The 21,195-nt window shown below is 42.3% G+C and overlaps 1 protein-coding gene across 2 annotated transcripts in view; it reads right to left on the bottom strand.

The window, feature by feature from the left end:
* Positions 1 to 21,195, bottom strand: part of sdk1a (sidekick cell adhesion molecule 1a) — a 264,282-nt gene that overhangs the window by 29,358 nt on the left and 213,729 nt on the right. For both annotated transcript variants that reach the window (XM_060896811.1, XM_060896812.1), the window contains exons 18-28: positions 19,771 to 19,886; positions 18,596 to 18,791; positions 18,039 to 18,137; positions 16,566 to 16,757; positions 15,528 to 15,649; positions 12,656 to 12,765; positions 11,219 to 11,369; positions 8,919 to 9,156; positions 8,171 to 8,286; positions 6,484 to 6,673; positions 636 to 734 (exon numbers count right to left, since the gene is read on the bottom strand). In XM_060896811.1, the coding sequence (XP_060752794.1) occupies positions 636 to 734; positions 6,484 to 6,673; positions 8,171 to 8,286; positions 8,919 to 9,156; positions 11,219 to 11,369; positions 12,656 to 12,765; positions 15,528 to 15,649; positions 16,566 to 16,757; positions 18,039 to 18,137; positions 18,596 to 18,791; positions 19,771 to 19,886 (1,629 nt within the window). The remainder of the gene's footprint in view (positions 1 to 635; positions 735 to 6,483; positions 6,674 to 8,170; positions 8,287 to 8,918; positions 9,157 to 11,218; positions 11,370 to 12,655; positions 12,766 to 15,527; positions 15,650 to 16,565; positions 16,758 to 18,038; positions 18,138 to 18,595; positions 18,792 to 19,770; positions 19,887 to 21,195) is intronic.

Genomic DNA, 21,195 nt, shown 5'->3' with positions numbered 1-21,195 from the left:
TCAGAGATCAACCTACCATGCATGTCTTTGGACCGGGGGAGGAAACCAGAGTACCCAGAGGAAACCCCCGAGGCACGGGGAGAACATGCAAACTCCACACACACAAGGCAGAGGCGGGAATCGAACCCCCAACCCTGGAGGTGTGAGGCGAACGTGCTAACCACTAAGCCACCGTGCCCCCCCACAAAACACTAAATAAATAAATAAATAATTAAATAAAAGCTCACATTTGGGCCCTTTTTTTTGCTCCATGCTTGTGCATTCAAATCGAGTTTTCCTGTTTTGTGTCACGATTTTGAGCAGCATATGTTTGTAGCAGTGCTACACTACTACACAGTGCGTTGACTATTCCGAGCTTTGTTCACTATGAGGCGTTAATCAGTCTAATTTTATTAAAGTGGTGTTTTCCCTCCTCTCATTCTCCTCCTCCCTAACCTTGCAACAGTTCATGGATCTCAGCTGGAGATCCAAATCCTGGTAGGCTCTCGATGGTGGAAGGTGAGGAACAACGTGTTCAGGCGTCACATTATAGAACGTGGAGCAGATGGTTTACGAAGATTACTACTTCCTCAGGTGTGTTTGTGAACAAAATACAAAACTGAATAGTTGTTGTCTTAAGATCAGTGCTGTCTTACCCAAAATGATGCCGTTTGGGTCTACAGGAGGCTGCCAGACCACCCTGACTTCCGACAGACGCACCTCGGGGAACACCAGTCTCATAGGTGGCCCTGGAACTGAAAGCAACACATGGAGAAGAATAAGGCATTAAATATCAGTACGAATGATATAAATATAATCATCTTAAAAGAAGAAGCCTTTATTTTATCACATAGACATTACCACACAGTGAAATTCTTTCTGCACATATTACAATATTGAAGGTTGGAGTAGAGAGGTTTAAGGGCCTTGATCAAGGGCCCAACAGTGACAGCTTGGAAGTGCTGGGGCTTGAACCCTGATCCTCTGATCAACAACTCAGCCTGTTGACCCTAACATGACATTATTGACATGAGATATCAAAATATCACAATTCAGTCCTACTAATCCCGCCTTAACAAAAAGATTAACGATAAATGTGTGAAAACACAGATTACGGTGTCACAAATGAAAGAAAAAACAATACAGTGCTGCCAAGGACCGCTTTTAAGTGACAGTAGTAGTACAATATCTCCGCCAGCGTCTTTCCGTGAGAGATGAATGAGTTTTCTGCTCTTCGTCTCAGAGAGCTTATTATCTCTGTGTGTGTGTGTGTGTGCACATGCGCGTGTGTGTGTTTATATGCAGATAGAGTTACAGTACGCTCGCCTGAGGACTCCAGGCAAACTGCAGAGGCTCAACAAGATCAGTGACAGGATGGTTTCTCAGATTCGATGAGAAAAGCAAAGCAAAGAAAAAACAACCCCAGACAAACAGACCAACAAACAAAACAGAGATGGATGTGTCTTCATTTTCACACTCTGCTTGACTTTCAGTGGGCTGTGCAGGTAGAATAGATTTTGTGCGGGTTAAAGGGAAGCGTGTTGCCTAGGGGTGGGAAGTGATGAGGCTGGAGGACCTCGGGCTACAGCACCTGATGTATGCAAGCTGCCCGTCAAATAAACCAGGGTCTGTTAGAAATGTGTGTGTGTATCTGCTCCGTTTCAAAAGTACCCCCTACAGACCGCCGAACTGAACCCCACCCTGTGGGCACTGACCTGATAATCTGATAACACTCCAGAAACCCAGACGAACATTCCTACAAACAGAACACAAACACACCGGGCAGATATAGACAGCAAGGCCTGATGGGACCTTGTTGCCCTTCTTTAGTACACACCAAACTCTATATCAAAATCTCTCCAAACTATGGCTTCTCCTGGACCGTTTGCTTACTACTCTGTGGATTTGTCGAGCTGTAATGCTTGGTTAGGGGGGCCTGTATTTCACTTCCTGGCAGTTATCACACTTATAAATCTTACACATCCAACATAGATTTGATTTGTATTGCTTTTTTTTTCATCATGGTATTCGAGGCCAAAAGGACATTCACTCACACACACACACACATACACACACACACACACACACACACATACGCACATATTTGTATACTGAGCGCTCTTGGTTCTTCTCTTCTTTCCACTGTGTATTGCTTGCATTCATCATCCTGCTATCAGCTACACTGTGGTTTTTGTGGCTGTTCCAGAGATTAGACTTTAGCTGAGTGCGAGTGCTGTTTATGCACAAAATCGCAAAAAGTACATTTCCCTTTAATTACTCCGTAATTAGAAAATCAGCCGTGTAGCCGTTTCATAATAAGTCGCTGCTTAATAAAATCACTTTTTGACCCAGTGTTACTTCCCAGGAAACCGTTAATGACCCCCTTCCTGATCTGATCGAGCGATGGAGGAGGGATGAACGTCCAGTCTGCTATCGAGGTTCACTGATACGGCCTGATAAAACTCAATTACAGGGTGTTTCACCTAGCGGGTGAGCTATGAGGGGATCGGCGAGTGCATTCCAGCAGAATATCTTGAAATGCAGCAAAGGCAGGGCTGCGTGTGGCTGCGTGTGGCTGTGTGTTATAGTTTACATCATAGTTTAATGAGCCTTATTCTGGAGGGGATTCTAAAAGGCAAACAAACATAATTGCCAACGAGATTGAGTGAGCACAGACACTGGGTTATTTCTTAGGCGTTGCGTCTTTCATAAAAGAGGAACGACACGTCCGGGACACTTGTCCTGACAGACATTTATTTCTTATTCATATTTGGTTCATTTTCATCTTGGGTAGGTGGGAACTATAAGGATGACAGGGGAACTATAAGGATGAGAGAGGAACAAGACACCGGATGACACACTCACACAATTACACTTTGGGGCAGTTCATGTTTTTGTGTGGAAGACGGAAACTGGGAAACCCACAAGAAACCCAAACCCTCGACAAACCCCAAAAACTCAGGATGAAACCCTTGAGCTGTGAAGTGGAAAAACTCCCACCACTTCTGTCTCACCGAATCTGCCACCAGTTTCAAATTTACTTTGACAGATCGACTCTATTAATGTGATCCAGCTCCAAGGATATCATAGCTTGAAAAGAAAAAAAAAAAACTTCCTCTCTCTAAAAGGAATATTTCAGCTCTAATATATGAAGCGCCTGGATTATTTAAACGCAGAGCCGTACAGTTTGGAGCGTAAGTGCTTGATGAAATTAAAGCCTAGCTTTATGATAGTAGTGGACTTTTAATGGGATCTATATTAGATAAACGGTTGCAACGTGGCATTTTGATGAGAGGAGTCTGACAAAAGCTGTCAGCACATCTCTAGGTTAAGAAGGAGAAGCTGGAGGATAGTTTCCTCTCTCCACGTCTGAAGTAAAACGCCTCTCTCGACCCATCTACCAATCCCTGGTGCGCTTACAATCCCGAACGTGCTGTGGATTAGTTTCCGCAGCGATATGTTTGGAAAAATCCTGACTGAGTCAATGACCATTATTTGTAATATATGACAAAACAGCAGCCCTCCCATAGGAAGCCTTCAGCTCGCAGATTTACACGGCTGGTTCACAGTTATTTTATATTGCCGTCCGTAGCGTAAACACACACAAGCTTCATCGTCCTAGCTGAAATCAACAGTGGCTGTTGCAACATTGATCTTTTTTTTTAATTTAACAGATCGCTTTGTATGACAGCTTAACCGAACCTAACCCTAAAAGGCAATTTTCAGAGCGGTGAGAAGCAGTGAATGGATGTATATAAATCCAGAGAATGCAAAGCTTCGCCTCATGAAGCAGCGCAGTGAAAGAAACGATTTGCTGTCACGCCACACGTACACGTGCTACATATGAAAAACACAGAGTCTCTTCAGTACACTGAGAGCTAAAAGCAGGCATTTTTTTCCTGTACAGAGCAACTTTTTTATCCCCCACACACGTCTTTCACTTTATTAAAGCTAGAGCTGTATCAGTCGGACCGCTTCTGGTACAACGAGTACGAGACGCCTCATAAAACGAGGGACATCTGACATCTCATAAAACGTGAGAGCGCTTGGTCAAGGAGCGTGCACATAAAAGTCTTAGGCCGGATGAGTCATAACGCTGAGCTCCTGCTCTAGTAATCAAGAAGGTGTCAAAGCCGCTTTTAATCTTCGCAATGACACTGAAACCTTCCGTCTAAAACAGACTCGAACAGATGAAGCTATTCCTCTGGAGCTAACTGTATTGTGTGTGAATACACACTCACACTCTCCACATGTTTTTTAGGATAAATCCATTGCCTAGTTAATGTAAGCGGAAAAGCAGGTGTTGCTACTGTATGCCTCGGTTCCTCTGTGTCCATTAACAGAAAGAGAGAAAAGATGAATCATCTCCATACAGCAGTGACACTGACATGATTGTGTGTGTTAAACAGGTGCAGAAGAAACGCTGGGGCCTTGTACATTATGTACACGTTTTACTAGCAGCCTACTTTGTGGATGTGTAGGACAGTCCAGATACTTCCTTGTACTGTGTGTGTGTGTGTGTGTGTGTGTGTGTGTGTGTGTGTGTGTGTGTGTTTCTGCTTAACTGCACCTCCATTCTGCACTCACTCACTCACACTCACCCTCACTCACTCACTCACACTCACTAACTCACTCACTCACTCACACTCACTCACTCACACTCACCCTCACTCACTCACCCACACCCACCCTCACTCACTCACTCACCCTCACTCACTCACTCATATTCACTCACTCACTCACTCCCTCACTTACTTACTCACCCTCACTCACTCACTCACCCTCACTCACTCACACTCACTCACTCACACTCACTCACACTCACTCACTCACACTCACCCTCACTCACTCACCCACACTCACCCTCACTCACTCACCCACACCCTCACTCACTCACCCACACCCACCCTCACTCACTCACTAACTCACTCACTCACTCACTCACCCTCACTCACTCACTCACATTCACTCACTCACTCACTCACTCATTAACTCACTCACTCACTCACACTCACCCTCACTCACTCACCCACACTCACCCTCACTCACTCACTCACCTTCACTCACTCACCCTCACTCACTCACCCTCACTCACTCACTCATATTCACTCACTCACTCACTCACTCACTCCCTCACTTACTTACTCACCCTCACTCACTCACTCACTCACTTACTTACTCACCCTCACTCACTCACTCACTAACCTTACTCACTCACTCACTCACCTTCACTCACTCACCCTCACTCACTCACTCATATTCACTCACTCACTCACCCACACTCACCCTCACTCACTCACTCACTCACCCACACTCACCCTCACTCACTCACCCACACCCACCCTCACTCACTCACTCACTCACTCACTCATATTCACTCACTCACTCACTCACTCACTCACTCACTCACTCACCCTCACTCACTCACTCACATTCACTCACTCACTCACTCACTCACTCATTAACTCACTCACTCACCCACACCCACCCTCACTCACTCACTCACTCACTCATATTCACTCACTCACTCACTCACTCACTCACTCACTCACTCACTCACCCTCACTCACTCACTCACATTCACTCACTCACTCACTCACTCACTCATTAACTCACTCACTCACTCACACTCACCCTCACTCACTCACCCACACTCACCCTCACTCACTCACTCACCTTCACTCTCACCCTCACTCACTCACCCTCACTCACTCACTCATATTCACTCACTCACTCACTCACTCCCTCACTTACTTACTCACCCTCACTCACTCACTCTCACTCACTCACTTACTTACTCACCCTCACTCACTCACTCACTAACCTTACTCACTCACTCACTTACCTTCACTCACTCACCCTCACTCACTCACTCATATTCACACTCACTCACACTCACTCACTCACACTCACCCTCACTCACTCACTCACTCACCCACACTCACCCTCACTCACTCACTCACTCACCCACACTCACCCTCACTCACTCACCCACACCCACCCTCACTCACTCACTCACTCACTCATATTCACTCACTCACTCACTCACTCCCTCACTTACTTACTCACCCTCACTCACTCACTCACTCACTAACTCACTAACCTTACTCACTCACTCACTCACCTTCACTCACTCACCCTCACTCACTCACTCATATTTACTCACTCACTCACTCCCTCACTTACTTACTCACCCTCACTCGCTCACTCACTCACTTACTCACCCTCACTCACTCACTCACTCACTCACTCACTCACTAACTCACTAACCTTACTCACTCACTCACTCACTCACTCCCTCACTTACTTACTCACCCTCACTCACTCACTCACTCACTCACTCACTCACTCACTCACTCACTCACCTTCACTCACTCAGTCACCTCTACTCACTCACTCACTCACTCACCCTCACTTATTCACTCTCTCCTTCACTCACTCACCCTTTCTCTCTCTCTCTCTCTCTCTCTGTATAGGGATAATACAATAGGAAACATAGCCCACCATCATCTTTAGTCCTTTCCAGGACGGCAGGGCTGCTGATCTGTCCGTCTCCGATGCGTGTGAATGCTAGGACCTGGATCTCATACAGCACGTACTTGCGCAGGTTCCTCAGTAACACCGACTGTGTCAGGTTCCCCTTCACCAGCTGCACTTGTGGCTCCGAACTCGAGTCGTTTTCCCGGTACAGCACCTGAAAAGACAACAAACAAACACCATGAACATTCAGGACACCTCATTATCCAGGATCTGAGATCAGCAGGCTGCTGTCTTTTTCACATGAAGCCTTCACTTTTGGTTGACTTTACACAGAAGAACATATGCTCTAAGAGTATGGGTTCATAGCTGCTCTTTCCATCACATATATTTGTCCTCCCATACACAAGCAGAGTCACTTGTTAATCAGCTCATCATTAAGCGACAAATAAATTTCATATTTCAGTTCCATATAATCATTAATGTATAATAATTCCTGTCTGATGCATCCTGAGGCCCTGCTTCTGTTTGGAGTCTCATCACTCGCTGATGTCGAGGATGGACCACATGAACAATCAGAAGATACATGACATTACTGTGGATGGTGCCACTTAGAAACCATGAAGATGGTTTAGGACTGGAATTGATACGAACAGCTTTACTGCCTTGGTTTAGGACTACAATTTGGTATGATAGCTTTAGGGCTGCGAATGTCACGAACAGTTTCACTCAAGTCTCCTTCAGCGAACAGCCCATAACCTCAACAAAACATTCATGTTAAACCTTGAATGAATTTCCTGGTTATGTAATCGTACCTTGTGATCATATAGTAGACAAATTTAGAAGGGAAATGATTTATAATCACTCTCTGATGTCACCTAAATGAGGATGTGGTTCCCTTTTCAGTCTGGTTCCTCTCATGGTTCCTCGGGGAGTTTAACATTATATCTATATATCTATAAACGTATATAAACGAACGTATATATTTCTGTATAGAAAAGAAAATCTGAAAATCAGACAAAATCCGAATCACAATTAGATATAAAGGATTGAACTTTGGTTAAAATGTAATTCTTGACAATGCTGCGAAGCTATTACAAAGTTATTTCAGTAGGATTTTTCTTCTTTGTCTTCCTGCCTTCACTCTTTAACGCTAACTTTGTGTTTGTACTAAAACTTAAAAAATCTAAAATCAAATGGAACGTTCAGAATATCCAGAGAGGTCAGAAACCACACAGAAGAATAACACCTACGTTCTTATCAGATGTCCGCTGAGGATTTACTTGTTGTGTGTTTGTTTCATTTCGCTTTAAAATCAGTCGAATATGAGGAAACGTTGGAGCGCGGCGAGCGAAACGAGACGACCTCTCTCTCAGCTCCAATTGAAGAAATATATTTTTACGCCGGTCTAGCTGGAGTTGCAAAACAGCCGGGACGTGCTGAATTGCTGGAAATGCGAAAGCACAAGGCCTTCTGCTCAAAGGGGAAAATGATTCTGCTCTTGCATGCCATTTCATCATATGGAGTATGATCTGAGGGCTTGGGAGAGTGTGATCATGCATGAAAGTCAAGCTTTTACCAAGTGAAAAACATTTATGCAGTACAGCTGAGGACTTCTAAATGTATTCAGGATTTTTTTTTCTTGCCCTTCCAGCATCCTTCCAGGTAAAAGCCCATGACCACGGACTGCTAGGTTCACGTGTTCGGGTGCTACCTTATATCCGAGGATGTTGCCGTTCTGCTGCGGATCTGGAACAGGTCCCCAGGTCACCAGAATGCGTGTAGAGCTCACGGCCTCGGCTGTCACGTTCTCCGGAGCTCCAGATGGAACTGTGCAATCAAACAAAACAAACATCATCTACCAGATTACATGCTACACTATCTGCCGTAATGGGGACAGGGTGGCCGAAAATATCATGTGTGTGTGTGTGTTGTGTGTGTGCGTGTGTGTGTTGTGAGCAGATGAGGTTAGGTGGGATGAGTGTGTGAGTAAGAGCAAACCACAATAAAAGATTGACAAACACTTAGCAGTAGCCAGAATTCATCAAGCAGCCAGGCACCCATTAGAGATTGGCTACTGCAAACGCATGCGATTTTGCAATTACTGTTAACCAAGCATGATGCTCTGCTGTTTCAGTAAAGTGTTGTTGTTTTTTTTTGTCACTAGAGGCATGCAGTACCCATTCTGCTTCTATAAAAAAGCCTGATATGCCAAGACCGCGGCAATGATAGCATCGACAGAATGAAATTGAACCTGCACCTGTTCATATCCAGAGGAGCGATTAGCAAGAGAATGAACATTTCCAGATGCTCCTTCTGTGAAGCTGTGTTCATTCAAAAAGCCATCTCTGCTCAAGATGTGCCGAATGAAAACATAAACCTGTCTGTTTTATTTGGCAGATGTGATGCTAACTACCATCGTGTGTGTGTGTGTGTTTAGGTTTGTGATTGAGTTTCATTACCCGACTCTCGCGTCCGCCCCTTTACAGGCTCGCTCCAGGGTCCAGGCCCGATAGAGTTGAAAGCCTGAATCTGGAACAGGTACTCTGTCCACTCTTCTAAGCCCTCCAGTGTGATCTCTCTCTCCAGTTTGTCGTTCACCACCTTAGTGCTGGCGTCACCCGGCTGATTAGCGCGCCACACCCTCACCCTGTAGCCCACGCTCTCCGGGTTCCCGTTATACTCTGTCTCCGGCAGAGGCTGCCAGAGAGCGAGAGCGAGAGAGAGAGAGAGAGAGAGAGAGAGAGAGAAAGAGAGAAAGAGAGAGGGGGCTATCAATCGCTTGCTCAGGCTTGCTGGCATCTGCACGCGGTGTCTGCAGTGGGTGGCCTATTAAACTGGCATGGCCCAATAAAAGCATAACTCACACCAGATTATCCTTCATCATCTTTATGCACCTTCTTGGCAGCGCTCAAAAAAATTAAGCCAATGCCAATGACCGGCAAAAACATCAGCGCTTGTCTACTTTTAATTGGAGCTGAATTTAGAAAAGTTGGAAATTTGAGCACATGCGCTGGTATATTGCCGTTTTTTATTTCATGTGGAAATCAATAGACGTCTAGCAGAAGAAGGCATTCAGCCGAGCAGGCTTAATACAGCGTAACGACCCGCTCTGTGAAAAGCGATGGAAGCATGGCTCGTCCTTTTGTTCGTTCGGTATCATTTTCTTACATAAATCACTTCTTCAAAAGACACAGTAAAGAATAGACAGTTGTGAATAATGCACCCTAATCAATCCGCACGGCTCTGGGGAGTACAATTCTCTTTCAGCACGCAGGACCTCTTAGTAATACATCACTCTGAAGCCTCCCATGGCAACAGGCAGCCCTACAAATGTCAGGTGAGTATGAACTACACATGGTAATGTTTTCCAATCAGAATAGGATTTAGTACTAGAATGATTTGCGGAGCTCTTGAAGGAGTTTATCTTTTTACTTTACGCTATAGAATGCTAAAACGGCGCCGGAGCAAGTACCTTGAGTTATAAAGCAGGAGCAGAAAACCAAAAGCTCCAGCAGTATCATTTTATTCTGGAATGAAATCCCTCACGCATGTTTTATATCAAATTGTGTAGATGTAGAAGTGTATAGGAGATTCATAACACTTTCGGTGGTATCTCTTCACATTCTGACAGCTTCAATAAAATCAATTATCAGAAAAAAAAACAGGCTCTGAGGAACCCCAAGCTCTGTAAATGGAGAACAGAATGATGTGGACCACCAACATCCTGTCAGTCAGGACAAGCTGGCATTCTTGACTCATCTGTAAATGAAATAAACTCCCTGTTTTTGGCATCTGATGAGCTTTGTATAGCGAAGCCATTTAAACAGATGAAAACTTCTGCTCTAATGTTTTATTCCAGAGTGTTTTCACTTGCATGAATAAAGTGAAGTGCATTATTAGGGTACGGCTACAATGTCTATAGGTCAGAAGAAAAAAATCATTTTGCCATAAAGCATTAAACACATCTACAATTGTTTTAAAACAATGCTACCGACTCGAACGCTGCATCTACTGTTAGTAAGCGCTAGTTTTCTAGCTTGTTTTGCACCAGGAAAATATCAAAGTGGCAAAAATCAACTTTTACCTCACAAATTTTTTTCAGCCTGCTGGCTTTATACCAGCAAATTACACCTCTGGTAAAGACGAGTGCTGATACTCTCTGATACATCCTCTATTCCTATTTCTCCTTTAGGACTGCTGCTATAACACTGTGTTCATTCCAGTATTTCTGCATACGCAATATTGATTAAACATACAGTATTTTCACCGGTCAGGCTATTTTCTGTTTATTGTCTTTTGTGTACTGTCTTTTGTGTAATGTCTTTTATTTTTTGTCCTGCATTGCCTTGTTTGTCTTTTTTCCTGCACTGTTTGCACCAGGTTGCACAGATGCACTTTATGTGGCTAGGACTATTTACTAAGTCCTTATCTCTGTCTTTGTTTTATGTAGCACCGTGGTCCTGAAGAAACCTTGTCTCATTTCACTGTGTACTGCAACAGCTATACATGGTTGAAATGACAATAAAAGCTTCTTGACTTGACTTGACTTGACTTGACTTGACTTGACTTGACTTGACTTGACTTGAGGAGAATCCTCATCACTTCATTTCGAGGCCACCATTCTCTCTCTTGCGCTCTCTCTTCTCTCCTCATTCTTTAAACTTCTTGGAAACTCAGACCTTCTCACTTATAAGACAGTCAGTCTGCTGGAACACAAAACCAGGATGAAGATAAAGCATGGCGTTTGTATGGTACGTACCACCCAACGCAACCAGACGCTGGTCTCGCTGGCCGTACGGACGCTCACGCTGCCGGGAGCCACGTCAGGAGGAGCCTGAAGAGTCTGGATCACTCGCGAAGGCTCACTCGCCTCGCTCGAGCCCACGATGTTCATCTGCCGCATGCGGAACCTGCAGCAACACGTACAATCGGTTCAATTTATTATTAACTCATGGCTTAAAGTAGAATAAACAACAGTGTCGCTGGTGATCGTAAGAAAAAAAGAGACGGGTAATGTTTAGGTAGAGAGCTATGTCTAGAATAAATCTCTAGTAAATAAAAAATAATCACCAGCAGTGTTTGAGAAGCTGCATGTGACAAACGCTGATTAGCCATAACATTAAAACCAAATGCTCAATATTGTGTCGCTGTTGTGCGACCAAAACACAGTCCTATACACAGCAGACAGTGACGCACTGTGTGTCCTGTCACCTCCCTATCAGAGCCAGCATGAACTCTCTCAGCAGTTTGTGTTACAGGAGCTCTTGTCTTGAATCGGTCCAGACGTGTTAATCTTCAGTCTCCATGCACATCAGTGAGCCTTGTATGTCCATGATACTGTCACTGGTTCACCGACTGTCCTAACAACCACTTGTACTAACCACTGCATATCAGGAACATCCCACAAGACCTGCTGTTCTGGAGATTCTCTGACCGTCGGCTAGAAATCTCAGTTTGGCTCTTATACTTACCCATTTTTCCTGCTTCTGAACACATCAGCTTTAACAACAGATTGTTCACTTGCTGCCTGAGGCAGGTGTCAGTGTAACTAGTCACCTGTCAGTGGTTTTAATATTATGGTGGATTGGTGTATAAGAGCTGGTATAATGAAAAAGAAATATTCTACTTTTTTCTAACTGTTTTTCTGCCCATAATAAAGCTAGAAGTAAACATCCTCCAATTAAAGTACAAACTACACAAAGGGATAACGGAAACAGCTATAAGTTGTGTGTTTCTTGCCTTTGGAATACGCACAAGTGGTAATAACTATACATCTTTTAGTCTACGAGTTACAGACGTTACGGAAATTAAACAGAACGGTTTAAACTGATGTAACTACCCGTCAGATTAGTCATAGTCCTTTCTTTTTAATTTCCGTCCCAGTCGTCATGGGCACAACGTAAAAGCAGTGATCACAATGGAAATGAAACAGCTGTTCAGGCAGCAGAGGAGCCCAGGAACTACGAGCCTCATTCTAATTGCTGATTTGTGCACTAAGCATAAACCCTACATTTATCAACCAGTCAAACAAATGACTTTGACATGCATATGTTCTGACACAAACTGAGAGATGAGCTGAGACATAAATACACTGTAGTTTATCATGTACTGATGGAGAGGAAAAACAAAAACAACAAGGGTAGCAGCGTGGGTAATCAGGAAGCGCTCATGCATCGCTGAGGGTGTATGTACTGACCTGTAGTGTGTGAACGGGGTCAAGTTAGGAACCTCCAGGACCTGAGCTTCTGGATCATTCTCCTTCTCATACAACACCTTCCAGTCTTCTTCTTCTCCTGTGCTGCCCACCTGCATGTCATATAAGCCATAGATATGATACTACTACCACTAATAATAATAACAATAATAACAAGCACAACAAGGACAATAAATAGTACTACTAGAGCTGCTTCTTATACCACCCCTAATATTAATATTAATACTAATACCAATACTAACCATTAACTAAGACTAATACAAATAAAAACACCAAGGATAGGGATGTGGTAGCCAAGTGGTTAAGGAGCTGGACTACTGATTGGAAGGTCATCAGTTTGAATCCCAGGTCCACTGCCACTGCTGGGCCCCTGAGAAAGGCCCTTAAACCTCAATTGCTCAGTTGTGTAAAAATGTAAGTTACTCTGGACAAGGGTGTCAGCTAAATGCCAGAAATGGATAAAAAAATATTACTAGAGCTGCTTCTGATACCACCAATTATAATAAAATTCTATTTATTTATGTATGTATGTATTTATTTATTTATTTATTAAACACATCAACAAATAACATCAACAACAGCAACAACAACAATAATAATAATAATACTAATAATAATAATGATGATGATAGTAAATACTACTACTACTCTAATAATAATAATAATAATAATAATAACAACAACAACAACAACAACAACAATAACAATAACAATAATAATAATAATAATAATAATAATAATAATAATAATAATAATAATAATAATAATGCTGCGTGTGGGAAGAACAGCACAGATTTGAGAGATTGATAATAATGACTCAGGTATGTGAAGCTAAAAAGACAATCGTGCAGTTTAAAGTGTTCACCATGCAGCACAGTACCAGATGTTTCTGGTACAAAGCGGAAGTGCGAGTCAGGCCTGAACCAATCAAAGCCTGCAGCACTCAGAGAGATTTACGATGACCAATGGGGTGTACTGGATATGGTAAGCATTTATGCCAATGTGATCGATGTTTGACGCGTTGCACCTTATGCCAGTGACTGCTGCTGTATTTTATAGCGGGTGTGTACTCAGCAGCTCATACCCCTCCATCCCTCCCTCTTCTCTCTCTCTCTCTCTCTCTGTCACTGACAGATTTCTGCAGCTGCAGATAGGCCTGTTTCAATCAACTTAGCAATTCAAGTGCTGCTGCATGAAAGGCTGAGCATCCCTCTGCAAGTCAGGGGCCGGCGCCCGTCTTGAAGGTTAAGTCAATTACAAATTACAAGTCACTACTATGATTCAATCTATCATTACTTTCGCAGAAGTTGCCAGCAGGGTGAGTGGGGCGGACAGCAGCTCAGGATATTTTCGGCGGTACAGAGGACGCTGCCAGAGCCAAGAAAAAAAAAGTTTGTGAAAAGAGATTGTAAGCGGAGAAAAGCTAAATCGTTCATACCAGAACAGAACTTGCCAAATGATGCATAGGACATTAAGAAAGTCCTATTAAAACAAATTAATCATTCAGAATCGATTGAAGTACACGTGCTGAGGAGTTTATATCGATACTGAAAGTGTGTTTATTATTATTCAGACTTCACAAACGTAGCTGAAAAACATGGAGGTGTGTCTCATTTCCCTGCGACTCTGACCTTGGACACTACAGCCTATACTTCATACCTAACATCGGCTTGAGCGAGGAACAGCGTCTGACAGTTTGATAGCACCACGAAACGTATGTTTGGGGCTGTAAATATACTGAGAAAATATGGAGTGCAATTCAAAGTCAATATTAAATACATAAATACAAAATACAAAAAATGACACTGTTAATTAATTAATCACATTGCTGCCAGTCCAGAGAAAGGCTTTTTACAGCTTCGTAATCTGAGCCATGACTGAGATTTTACCCGAAAAAATGTGTAAAATGTTTTGGACAGTTTTTCCTTTAAACTGTGGACACGTTGTCTTTCAAAGATAACGAGAGCAGGTCTAATGAGCCACAACATAATTTGAATAATTTTGTTAAAATTGTGAATTTCAGTGCACACTTTGAGCGTCGTGTGATCGCATTTAATCACGTGCACGATTAATTGTAAAAAATAAATAAATAAATAAATAAATAATCAATACTTTTGGTGTCTTGTCCTGTCACTGGCTCCAAAACAATGACACCCCTTTTTCTTTGTTTTAAAAAGCACAATGTGCTGGATCAAGTGCTATTTTATACAAGCTGTCAAATAATGAGAGTATACAGTATACGCCGTATTGTTAAACCAAACCAGATTTGCACTGATTAATCTGATTAATGTCTAATAATGACTATTGCTGCTACAATATTTTGACTTCTGGTTAACTTTTCTGTCATATATTCACAGTCTAGGTCACATTGTGTTACATTTGACAGCAAAATGTCAAAGAAGAATTCCTTCTTCATTTTCTAGCCCGTATTTCAACAGGGAATTTTAGCCCTGTGATCCCAAGCTTAAAGGCAGGAGCTTGTGTTTAAAGACAGCAGTCTAGACGCTACTAAAATACGTGCCTCAGACACTGTTGGCAAAAAAGCAGGCAACCTCAGAGGCATACTGTAAACCACATGCAGGTTTTTTTAATAATCTAAATCTAATAAAACAACAAAAATACCCGCAGAAGCCAAATTTCCCTCGTGTAAATACCGATGTATCGTCTGCACTCGAGTCGTCAACTCTGGACTTTTTTGTTCTTGCATGTGGTTTGTTAAAAGATCTTATTTTCATTTATTATTATAACAGTTACAAAATGATTATATGGACCTTTAGACTTGCTTGATGTGACTACTTGTATTATACCTATATATAATAAGACAGGAAAAGGAACAACGTCCTGAAGCACTTACCTGTCCCTCTACAATCCATTTGGAGATGGACGTTTTCCCATCATCCCCTGCCCGGAATTTTAAAGTGGCAGACCGTGGGCTTATTTTGGAGATCTGGAGGTTTGAAGGAGGTCCAGGAAGTTCTGAAATGCCACAATAAACCTTTTACTTTAAAAAGAAATCAGAGGGGTCATTTTATACGAGGAATCGATCACTTCCGAACTGCTTAGTTCATTGTATTATTCAATCACTACTGTGAACATCTTCAAATAAAATCAAGGAGGTGTACCACAAAGCCCCTTCAAACCTCTTTTCCCTTCAAGTGCTGTGATAAAAAGGCTGTCTTTTAATTTTAAGAAACTTTGATGGAATTACATCGGAATTAAATCAAATAACAGACGATAGCCGTGCATCTGTCTGAAATCCCCACTGAGCTTCATAGCTGTCTGTTCCTTTAATGTCTCACAATATGTCATTTATCAGCAGGCATTATGGCTCCAGCTTGGCATTCAGCCACTTACACATTTGTCTCTTTTCTCTGAGAGAAAATCAGCTTCTGTGCCGGTTTAAGTGAATATTTCTCCTTTGCAGCAGGGTTTGATTTATAGATGAGCGTGTACAACAACTTGCCAGCTTCTAAGTGGAAAAGTCCGACGTAAAAGATAATTACTCATCTTCATAACCACAAGCTGAGGATGACTAGATCCAGGACGAGAACGCGAGCTCTGTCGTGTGTTCTCAGGAGGAAATGGCAGTTTAGTGGGTGGTAACAGGGCTGCATGAAGAAATCACTGATTGCAAATACATCACAGTGAATAATTCTTTTGTAATCAAGGAGTGACTTTATATCCGAAGCGAGGTGGGGAGGAAAAACAGCTAAACGAGACTGATTTGATACAACAATCCCATGTAGCAAACATAATTAGGCAAATATATGTTTATGTAAACAGCCAATTTTCAGAAATGTTCTAGCACATTGGGAATTGCAAATGTGTGCGAATGAGAAATGAGTTGAAACAAAGGTGCTGTGGAAGGTTTTCTGTGTGGAAAGCATCTCACCTGGGGGCACACCAGAGGAAATGGTGGAAGATGAGAGCGTGCCCATGCCTGCACCGGTCATGGCTGCCACCTCTAAGGTATAGGTGGTGAGAGAGGTGAGGCCGGTCACCTTGTACTCCAGTGTTGTGTTGGACATGGTGCGCTCAACACGTGACTCCTTCTGCCCCTGAGCCTCCCAGGACAGCAGGTAACCTGTGAAAAAAAACAAAAACAAGCATTGCTCAGAACTGCACTTTGAGTCGTTGAGTCATAAACACTAACCAGCTAACAGCCGCTGGGAATAAGGGAATAAAACCACTCCGAAATCCCCATTTCATGAAGTCCAAAGTGTGACAAATGCTCTCACGGGTCCGAAGCAGAGAAGGAATTTTTTTCAGAGGCTCCAGTAAGAGCTAAACAATCTCATACTCCTTGTTTGGTGAGATGGGGGACTCAGCGGAGTGACGGGTTCAGACCTTGGACCCCGTTACCTAACCCGGATCTAACTGAGACTAATAGCCAGCAGAGGTGCTGTGTAATTTGCTGTTTATTGGGAGTATTTTCCACCGCAGTCAGCACTGTTTCCAATCACCGAATGTCCTGTTCCATTCAGGCACTCATAAATCAAGCTTTGCACCGAGACACCCGGTTTGAAAACAAGCATACAGCATTCAAAGGGTACCGACGCTGTGTATACTGATATAGACAAGAGCCGCTCTTTCTAATGCGCTTCTAATCTCATCCGTCTCTGTGCCCTTAATCTACATTCAATGCCTTTCCTTCACGGGGGCTGTTTAATCTATGTCCAGTATCACCGTGTTGCTCACACATTCGTCTTCATCTCTTTTTCTCTCTATTGAGTGTATGTGGGAGGAAGTCTTTCATCTCCCTGGATCCACTACATCGCATATGTCTTTTGCCAAATAAGAACAGTGTTTTTTTGTTTTTATGCATTTCAAATTTGTTTACCCCATAAGGGTTAAACACACACACACACACACACACACACACACACACACACAAACACACACGGGTCTTCTCACAGCAGAGCTTTTGGGACTGAACTGTTCCTGGCAACTGCACTGAAAACAATAATGCCATAAATGTAAATGTAATAACTGCCTAAGTCTTAAACAAAAGTATATGAATTAATAGAGCTTAAAGACCAAAAAAAAAAAAAAAAAAACCCAAACGACTCACCTGTGCAGTGTAATGAAACATTTGGGTACACAGAGGGAGGTAAACTGCTTCCATTTACGCACAAAGAAATTTCAGTAAAAGGATAACGACGTGCTTTGAAATGTTTAGGCTTTTCAAAAGCAGCTTCAGTAACACATAAAAATATGACAAAGAGATTCTAGCCAGAAGGGGATGATGCCAGACTCATCCTGGGGACTATGATAAGGCTGGGCTTTTTTCTCCCAGACGTGTTGTATGGCAAGCGAGGAGCTTGCTGTTTTGACGTAGGAACACAACATGTAGAACAAAACCTACCTGTGATGATTCCGTTTTTCTCCACAGGCTCCTCCCAGCTAACTCGCAGAGATGTGTCGAGGATTTCAGTAAAGCTCAGACGCCCTACAGGGCCTGGAACTGAGGCACACACACACACACACACACAATAAAAAAATTCCACTGAGTTTACTCTGCCTAATGCTGCATTCTGACACGTCGCAGTGCACCGCTAGCTTTCTATAGCAACAACTACTGATGAGCTAATCAAATTACTCTCACTTGTAAAATTACGGATGCATTTATGCACACTCCAAAATGTCGAAGCATGTTGACATTATATTTCTGGAACAATGCATTTAATTAATGTCACTTTTTAAGCTTTTGATGATTAGTATTCCACACCTTGCCCTTTGCAGACACAAAAAATGGCAGCCGCGTACCCAGTGTAAAGTCACACACAGCGGCATGGCATATTAATTAAACACAAATCAGGGGCATTTTGGGCTTTAAGCAATTTGTGAGCACAAGAAGTCTTATGATCTCTGTCATGGCTTAGATCTGAAGTGGGAGGACTTGGAGGAATGGTCAGTACTCACTGTCCTCATGTGTCTGGATGAGTTTTGGAGAGCTGCGAGGGCCGTTTCCTGGCGTGGTGAAGCACAGCACTGAGGTGAGGTACCAGGTAAACTTCTTCAGGCCAGTGATGTAGCCCTGATGACGTGTACCGTGGTAATCAGGGGTGATGGTCACCACTGTGGAGGCTTCAGGTGAGTGTACAGGCCAAGCCATTAGCTGATGGTTAGTGAGAGAGAGAGAGAGAGAGAGAGAGAGAGAGACAATTGCTGTTTGATACAAGTTTCATCACTTTGTGGGATATTTTCATCAAACCACTGCATAAAGATTTAGTAAAAGTTATACAGTTTTGTAATCCAGACATGTATATTTTATGAAGTAGCACAACGAATCAGAGTGTTCGACAGTAAATGACTATAAGTTACTAATCTGTATAAGTTACACGTTCTCTTCCACTCCGCTCATCATTTAAAAAGAGCTGTCTTTCCTGCTTTATTTTGCGTGTTAATTAAGGTCATGCATAAAAAAGGACTTAGGAAATTTGGCTAGTGTTAGCTGCCATAGTTAATTCCATCATTTCTTTTACTTATGTTGGTTTTGCGAGTTAATGGTAACATCAGTCCATCGAGCTAGCGGAAACATCGAAATGATCAATGTACCAGAAAAAAAGCATAAAAAGCATCCTAATCCCTGCTGAGGGACTATTTTTCTTATTCTGGTTAGATGCTGCACTTTGTTGCCTTGTACTTGTACATGTGTAATGACAATAAAAATGAATCTAATCTAATCTAATCTAATCTAATCTAATCTAATCTAATCTAATCTAATCTAATCTTAATCTAATCTAATCTTAATCTAATCTAATTAACAGCAGAAAAAAACATGGCTTTACTACAGATCTGTCCAGAGCTTGCTATTTGGAACAGCTGATTAACCATGACTGTACCGAGGTGAAAAATGGGGGATATAAAGAACTACAGCAAAGATTCACTTCACAGCACACGTACACATTTTTTATGTGCCAAGCAAGCCAGTCTTTGTTTGGGAAGTTGTATGTTTATGTAGCCTGTCTGTAACTAGCACACAAGTGTCAAGGCCATAATGTGTTAGTCAATTAGTTAACCTTTTGCATCTTAAAGCTCTATCCTGGTTATATCCACCACACAAAGTAGTATTGAGAAATAAACAAATGAATTACCTTGTAACCTTGATTAATGCCGTTTATGAACTGCTGAGGCGGTGGATTCCAAGTAAATTTGATGGTGGTTGAGTTGACAGCAACAACCTCTACATCCTGAGGGGGTGCTGTGGGAACTAGTCAAAACAAACAAAATTGACAGCGCTTTAGTTTTTTCGGCTCGGTTTAGCTATGTTTGTGCCTGGGATTATCTAGAAATCTCATAAAAACCTCTGAGCACAAGGTCCCCATGACTGAGGCAAAAACAAAAAAACAAAAAAATACATACAAACGCTTAAGACACACATGTAAATACACTCAAACACTTATTGAATATACATCCAGGTCTACAGCACCACCCATATTAAACTGTACACATGTTGTCTTTGTGCATTCACTCAATTGCTGTTTCTCCACACAACATTTCAATACCTCATCCAACTGCTACTCTGACACAAGGGTACAGTATATATGTTTACTAGAACCCTCTTTGATTACGATCCGCTATTTTTACACATTGTACTGTATGATATACAGACTGCTATCATGTGTATCTGTCCTGTAGTGTTCTGTATTGTCTGTCTGCACTGTCTTGTGTCTCACACTGTTTGCACGAGGTGGCACTTTATGTGGTTAGGACAACTTACTTTAAGTTCTTAGCTCTGTGTTGTCTTATGTAGCACCGTGCTCATGAGAAACGTTTAATATCAGTATGTACTACTTCAGCTGTATATGGTTGATATGACAATAAAAGCTTCTTGACTTGACTTGACTTGATAAAAGCAGTGCCAGGACATCATCAATGGGATGTATTGTTGAATTTCGATCCAATATATTGATGCTAGGTACACTGACCTATGCTACAGTCACACATACAGTGCACATTAATTCACATTTAGGTTTTAGATGTCATATAAAGGCAAGTACAATGTTCCAAAATGTCAATCATTTCTGCTTGCCATTGGACCCTTGTGTGGCCCAAACTGATGAAACACCGATGAACGGGCAGAACATACCGTAATACTGATTTCACTGTAACCTACAATATTATTTATTTCTCTCTCAAACTATCACTGTGAAATTTCATCTGTGAAAAAATTATAATGGATCAGAATGACGACTTCTCTTTTCATCTCTGTATTCCTGAAGCAGGCTAATAATTGGTTTGGAGGAAATATGGTTGCAAAAAGCACTTCAAAAGGTCTCTTAGTCTACTTTTACCATCAGGAAAAAAGAAAGCTAATGTCCTGGATGTGGTTGCCTTTGTCTAATGACTACTTTATGTCTAACATCACTGGATACTCTAAACTTTGCAGTGGCCGCTTTATGATTTATATGTATAGATGTTTCTGCATGTTCAGCTCTAACATACTGTATGCAAGATAAAATGCAAGATAAGATTTTCAAGATAAAATGTAGGGAAAGATGAAGAGAAAGACACAATAA

This window comes from Tachysurus vachellii, chromosome 21 (assembly GCF_030014155.1).
Source record: "Tachysurus vachellii isolate PV-2020 chromosome 21, HZAU_Pvac_v1, whole genome shotgun sequence".
Lineage (NCBI taxonomy): Eukaryota > Metazoa > Chordata > Actinopteri > Siluriformes > Bagridae > Tachysurus > Tachysurus vachellii.
This window is presented reverse-complemented; position numbering and strand designations above follow the sequence as displayed.